The sequence below is a fragment of the Phaenicophaeus curvirostris genome, chromosome 2, assembly GCF_032191515.1.
Source record: "Phaenicophaeus curvirostris isolate KB17595 chromosome 2, BPBGC_Pcur_1.0, whole genome shotgun sequence".
Classification (NCBI taxonomy): Eukaryota; Metazoa; Chordata; class Aves; order Cuculiformes; family Cuculidae; genus Phaenicophaeus; species Phaenicophaeus curvirostris.
In genome coordinates, this window is record NC_091393.1 from 22503647 (window position 1) to 22519782 (window position 16136).

The 16136-nt window shown below is 42.4% G+C and overlaps 1 protein-coding gene across 1 annotated transcript; it reads left to right on the forward strand.

Annotated features, from left to right (window-relative positions):
• Positions 1-249: 249 nt before the first annotated feature.
• Positions 250-12231, forward strand: LOC138717428 (glutathione S-transferase A4-like). Its single transcript, XM_069850944.1, has 7 exons — positions 250-301; positions 3715-3820; positions 4491-4542; positions 7471-7603; positions 7947-8088; positions 9120-9251; positions 11957-12231. The coding sequence occupies exons 2-7, from the start codon at positions 3734-3736 to the stop codon at positions 12077-12079; spliced, it is 669 nt and encodes a 222-aa protein (XP_069707045.1). The 5' UTR covers positions 250-301; positions 3715-3733; the 3' UTR covers positions 12080-12231.
• Positions 12232-16136: the final 3905 nt, after the last annotated feature.

Here is a 16136-nt window from a genome sequence, read left to right on the forward strand (position 1 = left end):
TGTTTTAATGTGTTTCACCTTTATCCTTTGGTAAAATATCCCAATAATTCCAAGCGAGCAGTTGAATAGGTGGCTACCATAGAAACTATGAGGTTACCCCCACGGTACAGTTAAATCAGCAAACTGAATGCCAGTTTTCACATTGGATGGCAAGTTTCAGAGATGTACATCTTTAAGCTGGGTGGTGCCAGAAAGATTTTCTCTCTAATTGGGTGTAGCTGGCAACTCCCTCCAGCCTGAAAGTTTAAACAACCCCAGGGAACCTGCCTGTGCTGGGTGGAAACTGAGTTCAGGTCAGAAGGTAGGTACTGGCTTAGATGCAAATTCCATTTTTTTTTTAGAAGTGTTTGAGCAGCTGTTTATAGTTAGAGTACTTCCAAATTTACTAGGATACCTGCTGGGGTAATGTAAATTCTCTGTCCTCTTTAGTTTGTGTGCCAGGTAGACTAAGCATGACTTGGTAGCTATTCATCAGCTGCAAGCCGCGGGAGAGAGAAAGCTCTTTTTTAGCCTGAAAATGGATCCTGTGGTGCAGTTCTGAGCTCAAGCAAGGCAGTAGTGAGACCACTGAGAGGCAAAACCACTGTACGAAGGCAGAGGTGGGTAGGAGGACATAGTGCAAGCCTCTAGCACTGTGATAGTTTCTTCTGAGTTTGAGCAGGAAAGCTGGACCTATTGGTTTGCTGGACTCTGCTTCCAAGTCCTTGGTTAAAGGGTACTTCACGCGGAATCCAGATGATGCTTCTGAGAGACCATCCCCTCTTAAATGGTTCTTAAATCACTGAGAAGCATTCTCAGAGAAATTCAAGACAGGCATGTTGTTAAGTCTTGCTAGAAAATAGGATGGAAGTGTGGAGCTGAGACAAAAGCAATACAAATATTTGTAGAATGTATGTAGACAAATATTGAGTTGAGGCCTTTTCTAAAAATTAAGGCTAAAGGTAGTGAAGGCAAGATAGTTAATTATATGGCTGCAAGCATAAATTCCTGATATGATCCAATTCTCCAGCAGTGTCTGGGCTGGTGCAGCAGTCCCCAAATGCCCTGGATGGCGATGCTATGGGAATCGGCTATTGCTTAGGTAAAATAGGAAGGCTTTCCATATCTGCTCTCCATATTCCCTGGGAGCCTTTGGTCACTGGTACCTTTGCAAGAGTCAGTTTCTTCAGCAGCAAGAGCCAAACATATCTGTTAGGAGCCAGCAACAGCAGGTCAGAACACTGGACTCCATGCACACTTCGTGGTTCGTGCAGCCGTTGTGCGGAGGCTTTAGTGATGACTTCTTTTAGAGTGTTTCTTATCTCTTCTTTAGCCCCCCACTGGTACGGGCTGGCTGGTGAATGATAGCAAGTTTCTCTGGCAATTGTGTAGCTTTTAACAGTTCAGAAATTTCTTGTGTGTTTGATACTTTACTTCAATGAGAAGTTATAAACCTATGCAGCTTCCATTACTGCCCAGCAGCATGGCATACTCCAAGTCCATATTGAGAATCAGCATAAATACTTAGTCTTTTTGGCTAGCTAACCTTTTCAGCTAAACTGAGCCCTCAGAGCAAGATTTGGATCCAGAGCTAGACACTGAAACATAGCTGTCTGTACGTGAGCTACACGTGTCTGGTCCCTCTGTGGTCAATGGAGATACGTTTAGTGGACTTAGAGATTGAGGAGGCTTCACCAAAAAATCAAGAAGCTTAAGACAATTAAAATCCACTTACAACTGACAGAGCTATTTTTAATTAAAAGTGAAATGAAGCCAATGACAGGTTTTTCTTCTCCATTTATTCTTCTTCTCACATTATTGAATGCCATATAGAATTTCTTGTTCAGGTGAAATGATAAAACAATACCTAAGGGTTCTTATTCGCTCTACTTCTGTTCTGGAAACAATACGTTTTTCCAAGAGGGTTAAGTTTCAGCTTCTTGGTATTGCGGTCTTTGGCTATTTTTAGTTAAAAGAGAAGTCTTGTTCACTGCAAATTTCTGCACATTACAAGTTGAGGCAATGTGTATTGAAATGATATGAATGCAATGTATCTGAGAAGTACGATAATGGAAGAGGCACTAGTTTAGCTGTTGTGAACTACATAGATAAACTGCGCTGATATATAGTGACAGCTGGTCACAAAACATGCCAAAATAAAATTTATCTTAGAAGCCAAACATTGTAATTGGCAAGAGCTATTTGCACTTTAAAACTGGAAGTGATTAGTGGTTTTTTTCTTTCTTTATGTGTATTTGGATTATATTGTCTAGATTACCCCAAATATTCCTACTTATTGTAGTAACATGCCTTGTTTCTTACCAGAATTGCTCAAGGGAGAACTCTCAATCTAATTATTCCTTAAAATCAAGTTTTAATACACTTTAAGTACATCTACAAAGCACTGTGACTTGAAAAGATGCATCACTGGAGCAGAATGAGCCGGCTTCGAATGAGAAAGGTCATATGAATGCAAAATGTGACTGATGTAATATTGTAGCTTTGGCTTTTAGCTCTAAGAAAATGAGTTGTCTGTAAAATTATTTTTTTAGATCAGGCACGCTACTCTGGTTTAGGACGCGATTCGGTTGCCCATTTTTAAGCTTTTTTCTCCCAGTCATTAATGTATAATAACATCTTTGTGAAGGGGCAACGGAAGTCCCATTTTTTTTAGTAGTTAGGGCAATGAAGCACAGAGAAATTAAGGTCAGAATTTGCAAGATTCCAGGTCTGATTTTCAGGTGCTACCAGAATCCAGGTCTGGTTTCCGGGGACATCTCAAGGCTGCCGTAAGCAGCAAGGAAGCAGGCTGTAGCCATTCAATAGGACCACCTAGGAAGCTCAGAAATGAAGGGAAGTGTTTCATGGAATAAAGGGAAGATGAATCATTCTCCCCTACTTGAGGAAAGAAGTAGGTGGCAAGAGAAGCAGCAAAATGCACTCCAATGTGTGGCAAACAAAGCCAGACAAATTTCAGCCTGTCGGTAAAGGGCGTTTTCCTTTTCAACTTTCCATCTTTGCAATGAGGATGATGACAGTGATGGTGATTAACTTCCCTGAGGACATGGTAGGATTTTCAGTGGCTTTGTGTAATTGTCTTAAAATGCAGCAAGGATGCTCCTGTATCTCAGGAGTCTCAACACTTGTTGAAATGTGTCTGTGTTTCCTTATCATAACAAACCTCCCAAGTAGCACTGGGGAAGGCTCTATAGATCTTTCCCTTTCCAGAACAGGCTGTGTGGTGTCACCAGTCCATCTCTTATTTTGTGTTTTAAACCAGATGAAGTTTAACCTTTGAAGACTTTCCCTCTCCTCAAAATAATGGTACATACACCAGTTTTATGAACAGGCCTTATGAGGAGCGGCTGAGAGAGCTGGGGTTGTTTAGCCTGGAGAAGAGGAGGCTGAGGGGAGACCTCATTGCTCTCTACAACTACCTGAAAGGAGGTTGTGGAGAGGAGGGAGCTGGCCTCTTCTCCCAAGTGACAGGGGACAGGACGAGAGGGAATGGCCTCAAGCTCCACCAGGGAAGATTGAGGCTGGACATCAGAAATAATTTTTTCACAGAAAGGGTCATTGGGCACTGGCAGAGGCTGCCCAGGGAGGGGGTTGTGTCACCTTCCCTGGAGGGGTTTAAGGGACGGGTGGATGAGGTGCTGAGGGACACAGTTTAGTGTTGATAGGAATGGTTGGACTCAACCTGGTGATTCTATGATTCTATTGAATGTTTTTCAGGACCCAGGCACTCGGAAGCATGCCAGGGAAGCCCAGGCTTACCTACTTCAATGGAAGGGGGCGAATGGAGCCCGTACGATGGCTGCTGGCAGCAGCTGGTGTGGAGGTTAGTTAACACTTGACACAGTGTTCCAGACTGGTGTTTTCAGCTGGCCTCAGCAAAGAACAGTTAAACATTCACATGAAGGATAAATGGCTGCAAGAAGGTGGCTAGATTAATTTTGCCAGTGACATTGCCTGTTTGTAACTGCCACGTTTGTTGGTTAGAATTTGGGATGCAAACTCAGTGGAGCTTGGAGTTCATTAGAGCTAGTATCAGTAGTAACTAATAGTAGTATCTGAAGTAACTACTAATGGGTCAAAGTGGGGATTTTCTTAAAGACCCTTAATTAATGTGACTTTTAATGTGCAAACCCACATAAACCCAGTCTTACGTAGCTTGCAGTTACAAGATGTATAAACAAAAGGGTGTTGTTGACTTAGGTGCCCTGGGGTGCGGTTAGAATCTGTTGATTTGCTTGGTGCTTCCCTTGGCACCAGCTGCAACTTCTCTTCCTCCAGTCTGTAGCCTGTTTCTACCTGTACTTTATTTCTGAATCAGTGCTTCTGCTCCAGCCCAGCTGTGAGGATGTGTGGGACCCTCAGGATATCTGCAGCCAACCAACACAGCTGAAGATCTTTTGGTTCATTTGTTCTGTGCAGGGTTGTGTGCAGTCACTTAGAGAAGAAAAATGCTTAAATGCGGCAGTGTGACACTATTCTCTCCCCTTTTCCAGTTTGAAGAAAAATTTTTGGAAACAAGAGAGCAGTATGAAAAGCTAATAAAAGGTAAGAAACAAGACACCTGAGGCTTAGTCCCTCAAAAAAATTGCTCCAATTTAGCTACAGTTGTGATTTAAAATTAGTTTATTTAAAGCAGGGCAAATTTCTAGGTGCACATCCAGGATGCTGAAATAGTAGGTTGGAGTAAACTGTTCTGTCCAGTGCCAAACAACCCCTATAAGCTAAAAGCCGTAGCTTCTGTGACTTTATTATAGTACGCTAAGTAGCAGTGGCAAAAATTCAATTTAATGCAACTTAATTGTCTATGATATCAAACTGATAACATGGTTCCTGGTACATTTTTGGTCCTGAGGCAATTCCGAGGCATCATGTGGGAATTGTCCCAGGCCAAGGGCTGTTTCCAAGATGAGAAACCTCCCAGGAGGCTGAGCTTGCCAAGACAAACTGGAGACTTGGAAGAGGACTCAGCTGCATTCTGGCTGCTTCCTCAGAAAGGAAAAGCTGTGCTTAAAGAAATTCTGTCAGGAAAACTAAAATGAACAAAATTAAAAAGAAAAGGAAAAGTGGTATCAAGAAGATCAGAATTAAATCTGTGGGTCCGCCTGGCTGGGAATCTGACAATGTGGAATGGCAGTATAGTGTAAAGACATCAGTTTTAGCTCTAAATATGATAGCTCAGGTGCTGATAGCCCAAATCCGAATCTGCTTCGCAGGACTAATTAATCCTGTGAGTGGTACAGTCCCAGATACAACATCCAAGCTTATTCATATACAGGAGAAGATCTAAACGGTGATAAAAATGATAGGGAATTTTAATGAAGAAGATCAAGGACTTTTATGTATATATACTCAGCTTAAGAAGGTGAGAACTCAAAGAAAAAGGTGGGGTTTAATGTGGAAGCTTGAAGAGACAAATTAGTCATCCTGATAAAGGGACCTCTGGATGCTGCCAGTCACGCAGGGCAGGGCAGGATTAAACATGAAGAACCTTACATTACCTATTGCTCTATTTTTTTCTCTTCCTACCAACATGCTTTTTACCAGGGTATTCAGTGTTTAGACATTAACACATTGTTAGAACAGTCCAGGCTTGACTGTGATGATCTTCTAAGCAATGCACGAACAGGGCTGAGGATGAAGCCTGGTCCAGGGTCTGTTCTAAAAACAGGTGGCTTGCAGATGGCTGTTTTGGAGGCTGAGAGAGCTAAACAGCATCATCCTGGTCAGACGTGTGCTAGCTGGCCTGAGAGGTGATTTGGCTCAAGCTGCACAGCCACAGGTTGCCCAGGTTGCTACCTGGATATCAACAAGCTTTGCTCATTGGTCACAAATAAAAGAACTAGATGATTGGTTTTTAACGTATTTTCCACAGACCACCTTGCAACCACACACTCCGCTCTATGAAACGACTGGCAAACTGCTTTTAATCCTGCATATATATTCTATGGCAGTAGTGAAGTGGCTCTCACCGCAAAGCAAGGAGAAGCATTCTGCTTTGCAGTCAGAAGAAAGAAGTCTGTCTTTTCTGTAGATAAGAAACAAACCGGGTCTTCAGTTCACTCATACTTGCTGTGTCACTCTTTGTCAAGGGCTGGAAAGTCAGATTTTAGTTTTCACTTCACTTCTTTCTGCTGAAAAATAAGCCTTACAGAGCTGTTTGTTTTCCCATTCTACTATGTTTCTGCTAGATAGATAGATATCAAGTTTTCTTCCTTAAACTGCAGAGGTGTGTTCTGGAAAGACATGAAGACACAGTATCTTTCTGGGAAGGTTTACAAGAAATAAACATAAGCTATTCGTTACTATAGAGAAAATTCCTCTTTGAATTTAAACAGTAAATTAATAATTTTGAATAAATGAAGAACATTTATAATACTAGACTAGCAAAGTATTGTATTAACTCTGTGGGGGGGAAAAAGCAAACAGATATGCCTGTTGAAATCGATTTTTATACTTGAAAGAAGGATGCACTGAATGGATAAAAATTGAGCAATTACATTATTAACTTAGAGCAATGCAAAGTGGCAGCTGCCTAGATGGATTCAGAGTTTTGCTGTGATTTTAGCAGAGGAGGCTTGTTCTCTGCATGCCTTTAATGTGTAAATTACTATCTCCAAAGGGAGTGAATTAATCCAGCAGAAAACTAGCCTAGAAAAGACTGGCTTTGCTAGGCTGAGTGTCTGTGTCAGTTTGGCTCCCACTACTGCCTCACTGAAGACTCTGACAAATGCTCCTACCAGAACCAGGAGAAACTGGGACTACAAAGACCTATCTAAATAGGCTTAAGTTGTTGCAGAATGACAGGATGGGTCTGTAATGAAAAACTATGGGGACCCAAACTATAGTCCACTGAGTGACTGTGTAAAACTTAAACAGCAACTGCTGTCACAGTCCCTGCATCTGCCTCTGTAGCTTTATGATGTTTAAAGTGATCTCACCTGTTCTTTTCCCCCAGCAGCTCAGTCTTGCTGTGGTACTACCCTTCTCATTCTTTCTACTCGTGTGTACCTGTCCCCAGTAGGCAACTTAGCTACATTCAAAATAATTTGATTTATATACATATATATATATTTTTTTAAGTTCAGATTTAACACAGATCTTTGAACTTGAGGGATCGGAAGAGAATAAAGTGCTGGTTCAAGGTTTTCCTGCCAGCATGAAGCAGGGTCTAGAAGTGCAAAGGAACTGGTGGTGCCACCTCCCATCAGCCAGTGAAGCTCTGGCAGTGCTCTAAAGCAAGGAGTCCAGTTCCATTGTGATGACCAAGCCACAAAAGTGTGATGCTGGCTTGTCAATATTTGATCTTTCCCTTGGTGCTTACTGTAGGGAGGTTTACGGTTAGGTTAAGACATGAATCATCTCTTAGACTGCAAAAAAAAAAAAAACAAGCCAAAAACGCGCTTAGTCTCTTGCTCTGCTGTAAAGCTAAGTCTAAATGGAACTAAGAAGCTTTCCCTCAATTTTACTCCCTAGATGGAGACCTGATGTTCGAGCAAGTGCCTCTGGTTGAGATCGACGGGATGAAGCTGGTGCAGACCAAAGCCATCCTCAGCTACATAGCAGGGAGATACAATCTCTATGGAAAAGACCTGAAGGAGAGAGCCCTGTACTGTAACACCTCCTTTTATTTCATGAGCAATCTCTTATTTGATAGCTGCACTACGTCCAACAAATTAAATCCTTTAAATCCAGTAGAAAGGCATGAGAAAGGCTAACACAGTAAAAAGCAACAACTCTAGGCTTTGCTTAGGTTTTAACCACTGCTTCTGAAATGCTGCTGAACAAAACCAGGCTTTTAGTACTTATAAAAACATTTAGCTATTTAGTTTTGGCTGTGAAAATTGGCACTATGGTGGTGATATAAAATTCCTATAAGCTGCCTTAGTTAAGTGGAAAACGGATGAAATAACTTCCATGCTTTTTTTCTACTCTCCTACCCCAACCACCAGGATTGACATGTATGTGGAAGGAATAACAGACCTGATGCAAATGATTTTGATGTTTCCTCTCTTGCCACCTGAGGCAAAGGAGAAAAATCTTGAGTTGATTAAGGAAAAAGCAACTAACAGGTACTTCCCAGTCTTTGAAAAGGTAAGTGACAGTAAGGATGTGTTTATAAAACTTGTAATTACAGTTATAAAAGAGTTTCTCTAAAACAAGAACATGTTTGTACTGCAGGTCAGTTCCAAATCCTGAGGTTTTTTTGCTTTCTCAAAGAAGGGGAAATACAGCAGCACATTTTCACTGTTTGTTGGCTTAGGTTGTCAGGGCTGTGGGATTTGAAAATCTACAAAGCAAACAAAGTAATATGGTCTTAGCTATACAGCAAAACTTTTCACTAAAGTAAAAGCAAACATGTATAATATTTTTTTTCCTTTAGGGGATAGTTCCACACTTGCATTTGTTTAGAGCACTCCTCTCTGCTATACTTAATTTCTGGAGCATTTTCATTATAAGAATGCAAAAATTCCTTGCAAAAAAAATATCAGGTAGAGAGATTAAGACTACTTTAGTTAAACAACAGTCAGATTTCTGCACATCTCGCTTTTGAAAATAACAAACCAAACCCAACTGACTCAGGCATCTGGCAACATTTCTCACTTTTTTTAATATTCATCTAGTTTTGGTGAAAAACAATGACAAAAGCCAAACATCCAGAGATTCTTATGACTTATTCCCAAAGGCATGGATTTTCTTTGGTTGGCTGTTGTAATTCTGCATTTCTGTTTGCTTCTAGGGATCAACATTGGACATTACTTTATAAATTTGCCATTTAGATATTTCATTTAAATTCTCCAAGTTACTCTATAGTTTCTCCATTGTCCCTGTTTCTAATTGAAGGACTGTTACTAGTCTAAGTGCACGATTTTGTCCACGTTCCCAGTGCCTGTCGTCATTCATCATTACCGAGTCACCAAAGTTTATACTCCGTGTACTACAAGAGTTCAGACTTTTTCCTGAAATAATGAAGTGATTCAGGCTCACAGCTTCCAGCTGAAAACTCCACCCAGAAATTTCAGATATAATTGTTTTTCAGCTCTACAGCTTTGCTGGGAGGCTTAGCTGCCAAGCATTGCATGTCCCGTTCTCGCCTGCAGCCCACGTTCTCTTGTATTCTACAGGCTTTGAAACAACACGGCCAAGACTTTCTTGTGGGCAACAAATTCAGCTGGGCAGATGTTCAGCTAACTGAAGCCATTTTAGCCCTGGAGGAGAAAATACCTGCTGTGCTGTCGGCATTTCCTCAGTTGCAGGTAATTTTGTAATTTTGAATGGTTGGACTCAATGATCCGATGGGTCTCTTCCAACCTGGTTATTCTATGATTCTAATTAAGCGTGCCTGTATTTAGGAGCTAGAGGGCAATCCTGAAGGGATCCTCCATGCTGCACAACGAGGAGTGTGGGCTCTTCAAGGAACTGTCGCTATTGTATGTTTACTTAACCTCAAGCACAAGAGGGAGTTGATTTAGTTTGTTGCAAGACTCTGCTCTTGATTAACCCTGTTGAGGTATGCATAGCCCTCTGAGGGGTATATGCCTCCTCAACAGACATAAATTAATATCATCCCAAGGGAACTACTGGTCTAAGCTGCCCCGTTTTCCCTTTCCTGCTCCCTGCCAGTAGATGCTATCTAATACCAGACAAAAAATTGTGATACAGGTTGGCATATTAGATTAAGGTAGAGTGTCACTTTCTGTAGTGGCTGATGCTACAATTTTGGAATCCCAGTAAACTCACTTCACTTCTGCCTTCTACAGTATTACTAGAAACTCAAGCCTTAGCATTAAGCCACAGTTTTGTTTCAGTAATCAACCCAATCCAACTCAGGATGAATCGTCTGCCTTTGTGCCATGAAACCAAGCTGAAGTTAGGCACTTCTGCCGTGAGGCTTGACCAGAAATCAGAAGCTTCCAGGCATGCAGCATGATCTGGAAGATCACAGTGTATGGGGTGTGACCTGCAGGAGTCATTAAGAGCTGAGATACAGTGGACCCAAGCAGTCTAACTGACAAGAAAAGAGTGTTCAATAGTTCTCCCATGTGCCTGTAATCATGGTAATGAAGCAGTACAGGTAATGCAAATTTGGGCTGAGGATGTTTGTGCTTATAAACTGTTAGTATGAGGGATGCACTCAAAGACTTTGGCTTTATTCACATTAATGAAAGAAACAGTTCAGCATCAGACTATCACAATGTAGGTTTTCTGCTTGGAGCTGATGAGAAAAAGGACTTAGATAGTTTTGTTGTTCTTTTTAAATATTCTTTTAATTTTTAGGTCTCAACCCCAACAATTTAAGCCTGAATTTAGTGTGATTGGTGACAGGCACTTCAGCCACAAAGCAGGCGGTCACGTGTGTCAGATTTTAACCCATATGTAGTTTTTCAGCCTCTGGTAATTCTTGTCTCTAGCTCCTATCTTCTAGCATGGTAACTTAGCCACTTGGCATGGGCGCAGTTCTGTTAAAGCCAAACCTTGAATTATGGAAGGATTCCTTCAGTGCCAGAAAGGGAAGTTTCTAAAACCGGTGGTTACTTATTTCAGTTTTTACTTTTCTTGCTCCTTCTTGTATTACTCCCTTATCCTTCCAATGCCTGTAAGGAAGAGGAAATTATGTTTATACAAGAACTGGCTGTCACTCTGTGAAGCTCCTCTCCCTTAGCCCCACTGGTAGAAGAGCTTCTTGTGTATTTAAGATTGCTCAGGTATCCGTGCAGCCTCCAGCTGCTCCCAATCTGCATGACTGAGTCCTCTCTGACTGTCTCTACAACGAGGTCTCAGGATCCTTCCCAGAATTGCCTTAACACAGGCATCTCTTGCAACCTGAGGTGTCAAAATCTTCCCTAATCCTAGTCCTGGCCGCCAGCCCCTGCACATGAGGTTTAACAAGGCCAAGTGCCGGGTCCTGCACTTGGGGCACAACAACCCTGTGCAGCTACGGACTAGGAGAAGTCTGTCTAGAAAGCTGCCTGGAGGAGAGGGACCTGGGGGTGTTGGTTGACAGCGACTGAACATGAGCCAGCAGTGGCCCAGGTGGCCAAGAAGGCCAATGGCATCTTGGCTTGGATCAGAAACGGCGTGACCAGCAGGTCCAGGGAGGTTCTTCTCCCTCTGTACTCGGCACTGGTGAGACCGCTCCTCGAATCCTGTGTTCAGTTCTGGGCCCCTCACCACAAGAAGGATGTTGAGGCTCTGGAGCGAGTCCAGAGAAGAGCAACAAAGCTGGTGAAGGGGCTGGAGAACAGGCCTTATGAGGAACGGCTGAGAGAGCTGGGGGTGTTTAGCCTGGAGAAGAGGAGGCTGAGGGGAGACCTCACTGCTCTCTACAACTACCTGAAAGGAGGTTGTGGAGAGGAGGGTGCTGGGCTCTTCTCCCAAGTGACAGGGGACAGGACGAGAGGGAATGGCCTCAAGCTCCACCAGGGGTGGTTCAGGCTGGATATCAGGAAAAAATTTTTCACAGCAAGGGTCATTGGGCACTGGCAGAGGCTGCCCAGGGAGGTGGTTGAGTCACCTTCCCTGGAGGGGTTTAAGGTGCGGGTGGACGAGGTGCTGAGGGACATGGTTTAGTTATTGATGGGAATGGTTGGTCTTCTCCAGCCTGGTGATTCTATGAGTCTATGATCAGAATCAGCAATGAAAAGAAAAAGGTTATGGGCTGGGTTGTGTATCTGTACCTCCAAAGCTATCCCCTGGTGCTCCTGGATATTGACTTTTTCCCTTCAGTTTCTTCCAGGCAGCAGATATTTAGATATTGTCTGCTCCAGTACTGACAGGCTTTTTGCAGCAGCTGAGTCCTCCTCCTGTTGGCCAGAAGGAGACGGTGGAAATGGCACAAGATCTGAATGAATGTTAGGATCCCTTCTAGCAGCAGGGGGAAGCAGCTGTTCTGTGCAAGGAGCACTCTTACCTACTGGCATAGCTGGAATTTCTCTCTTTCTCTGTTGTTTTTATTTTTTAGGCTTTTAAAACAAGAATGACCAATATGCCTACAATTAAGAAGTTCCTGCAGCCTGGCAGTCCAAGGAAACCCCCACCAGATGAACATTATGTACAAACTGTGCGGAAAATCTTGAAGATTTGAATGCCTTTTTATCTTTGAGACCCAAAATACTGAAAAAAAAAATCGGCCAAAGCAAAGGAAGTAGGAAGCTCAGTAAATTAATATCATCATAGTTAAAACCAGTGCTAAAAATAGACCAAAACCAAAATAAAGCATTTTGATTACTCTGACAATATGACTGTGTATTTTTCTTCATTGATATCAAATGCTTGGTAAAACATTAAAACAAAAAAGCATGGAAGCAGAGAACTACTCGTAGAGTAGGGAATTTTTTATTTGGAAAAAGACCAGTACAATATTAATGTTGTCAGAATGTAACTTATTGAAGAAAGTATTTTCTGAATGTAAACAGGCTTCAGAAGAGCTATGAGAAGAGCTATAAGAAAACAAAGAGAAGACAACTCACTGACTCACTTATCCTTTAAAGAGGTAGACTTGTTTCAGAAGCAATTTTGGTTATTAAGTACTTCTATTGCATTATTTTTATAGCACTATGTGAGTGAAACTTGTAATTAGGTGTTAGTTTCACCTGTTGTTACTAAAGCCAAATGTCTTTGGTTTCTCACAGTTCCTAGCCTGGGAATCAGCTCTTATTATGTTCCAGTATTTTCTTCCTCTGCCTTTTTAATGTGATTCTTCCAGGCACCACAGTTCATCCTTCCTGGACCACTGGAGACTGTGCATCTCTTCATGGGATGAACCCCCATGAAGGATGGGGAGGGCAGAGCCGCATCCCCAAACAGACAATGGCTCAGGTTCAATATAGAATCATAGAATTAGGTGTGTAATAAAGTTGCCTAAATTTCCCTTACCAATCTTTCCTCTTGCAGGTCAGCTCACTAATTTAGTGAGTCATGCTCATTATCTCTATCCTGAGAAAAACTATCTAAGTTTTCTTGGACAGTCACTTTGGTCCAATGTGAGCAATGAAGAATGTGCCGTGCAGAAGACTCCCAGGTCTGATGCCAGAGTGAACTCGGGCTGAAGAGGAGAATGGACCTGTATTGCCTTCACCTTGGATCTCTGCTCCGAACACTGAGCTACTGGGCACAGCAGCAGCTGCCGTTGTGACTGGCATTGACACCTTGACATGCAAGAATGTCCATCCTATTTGATGGTGACTACCTAACCCTCTGGGAGTCACAGGAGGTCTTGGAAAGACATCCTGGGGAGATAACTCCTGACTTAGTAGGCGTGCCAGAACGTGGCATTTCTGCTGGCCTGCCTCATCCTCACCAGGGACTTTGCTGGGGAGAAGGGCACTGTCTTTCTTTTCATTTCTCTCTCCCCTCTGCAAGGCTGCCTTTTGTAAACATATTCTTGGGTTTATAAGATGGTTTATTGCACGATTGCTCTGCTGGGTAAGGAGGGTGGAGTTCAGTGTGGATAAATGTTTTATGGGACATAATATGTGAGCTGCACTTTTCAAGCGTGCGGTACACAGGCAGTGCCAGTTTGGAAAAACAACAACAACAAACAGGACCTTCATTTTAAATAATAAGAAACAGCAGAGCTGCAATTTATTTCTGCAGCAAAGAAGGACTAGATATATCCCAATAGGTCTCATTAGCCACAGAAGAAGTTCTGCTACTTCTCTACAGTCTCCATTCTCTCTTCTAATACAACACAGCACAACAGTTTGTGTGTGAACTTATTTCTCTTGCAAAATATTTAAAATATTAGGCTTAGGATTTTGAACACAACTCCAGCTCAAATTCTGATCCAACCTATCCAGCATAGTTCTGATCCATTTTATATAGAGAGGAAAGTTCATAAAGCCTGGTGACACCAAAATTTTCCAATGTTTTGTCAAGATATCAATATCATGTGTGAAAAAACCCATTTTTTTAAAAAAGAAATTATTTCTTGTTGTTTTAAAGGAAGAGGCTAAATGGAAACAAACTGGAGGGCACCAGGAGCAGCTGGGATGAATATTCACTCCAAAGTTATTAGGGTATAATTGACATTTCCCCTAGCTCTATCTCCTGGATGGTCAATCTAAATCTAGATGTTCTTAAGAGATCAAATGTCTTCAGGCATGCAAGAATTACTTTACAAGCTCTGTGAAGTGACATTTCCAGAAGTTGTATTAACTAAAGAGAGGGGCTGTACTGTATTTTTCACTTCTATTTAGTCTAGTAACTGTGTTTAAGAGGACTTGCCTGAAATCCTGATGACTACCTCTGACAGGGTAAGTAATATCAGTGCTGGAATAAATCAACCTCTGAAGACTTCTACTCCTCTCTCCCAGCCCTAAGGGAAGGCTGAAGGGATTGGCTTCATCTAAACTTTGAACTGCCTCAGCTGAGACAGCATCCTTTCTAGTACTTTGGTTATTAGCCATAGCTCAATTGCACGGTGAGGGATTCCTCCTGAATTTAGACTTCTGTAAAGGAGACTAAACAGCTAGACTAGATGTAGGTGTCTACAAAGTTAGGTGAGAGGCGTTGTCACAAGTTGTCTACATTTTGATTAACTTTCATGCTTGAACTCATGTTTTCTTACCTTGCAATCCTGTGACACAGTAGATGTCACATCCCTATGGGAGGAGTCACTAGACCCAGGATATCTCCTAGAGTTTATCATGGCCAGGCCTGCAAATGATTAATCCAGCCATGATACCTATGAGTCAGTTTGGATTTGTGAAAAACTGCTAGAAGCTTCTGTCTCCCACATTATCCTCGATTGGGGGTCACAAGTCATGTCTGTCCAACAATGCCAGGAATGGTTTCCAGCAGTGTAGTCTGATCTTTTACTCTTAAGAAAACTTGTGCTAACAGCAAACGTCAGCACTCCCAGAAGCCTAGAGGGGAAAACACTCACTTTTGAAGCAAGAAAATAAAACATTCCTATGCAGAGTTCTGTTTCATTGTAAAACGTGAACAAATTATTTCAGGCTGGATGTTAACAGAAAACAAAATGTGAATAGCTTGTTCCACAGTGATACTAAGAGTGGGCTTTTGCTGCATTTAACACAGATTCTTGGGGGTCTCCGTGACCTCCCTGGAGGGCTACTCATTGTGCCACAGCACGTGCTGCAGAGCTGAGCTCCCTGGAGCAGCAGCTGGACACCTCTGCGTAGGTGACCAAGCCCTGCTGCTGGCTTTCAGAAGCTGGAGAGAAACCCCTCTCAAAATGTAAGAGGGGAACAGAGGGAAATAAGGAAGAGTCACCTTCCCTGGAGGCATTTAAGGGACGGGTGGATGAGGCACTGAGGGTCATGGTTTAGTGACTGATAGGAATGGTTGGACTCGATGATCCGGTGGGTCTCTTTCAACCTGGTGGTTCTATGATTCTATGAAAAGAGCCAGAACCAGAAGGTGGAGGCTATAGGATGTGCTGTCAGTGAGGAGTCCCCTTCTGTGAAGCATGGCTCTCCTCATGTGCCATATAGGGTACAGCGTTCCATGTGGGGACCGTGAACCTCCTAAAAGACAAGGTACTGCAGGGGCGAGGTTTTGATGCCTTATCCTTCTGTGGTTCTAGCTCTAAATAAATAATCAAGCTTATTTTACTGTCAAACATGGAACGCATTGGTCTAACGAGCATCAGTGGTGGAGACTGATCAGATGAGGAAAATTTTCAGTTACATAGCAGCAAAGCACATTTACAGGAAGGACTTGAAGGAAAGAGCCCCCTGTACTTGTTTTTTTGTTCGACAGACTACAGTTCATACAGCCTTCCTGTGTAATACGAGAATATCCCAGCTCACAGCTCCATTCAGGGTGATTCAGCCAATTTTTATGTAGCACATTGACCTTGCCTGTGGGTGATGTGTTAACCACATAGATTAGACGGGCAGGATGGTTCACGGGAGTTTAAATGCTGTATTTTACTCTCTGAAGTCAACAGAGTTATCAGAAGAAGGCAATCAGTAGAGCAGAGGGCTGTTCTTCATTCACTCTCTCCTGCAGTTGTCTTCAGCATGAATTTCACCAGGTCAAACTCAGGAAAATGTTTTTCATAGAAACAAAAAGAAATCTTCAATGTTCAGGAATGAAATTCAGCAGAAAAAAAAAATCCTGAAGGAATACCATCCATCACTCAGGAAGGGAAGGAGGCTTATCAAGGACTCCAT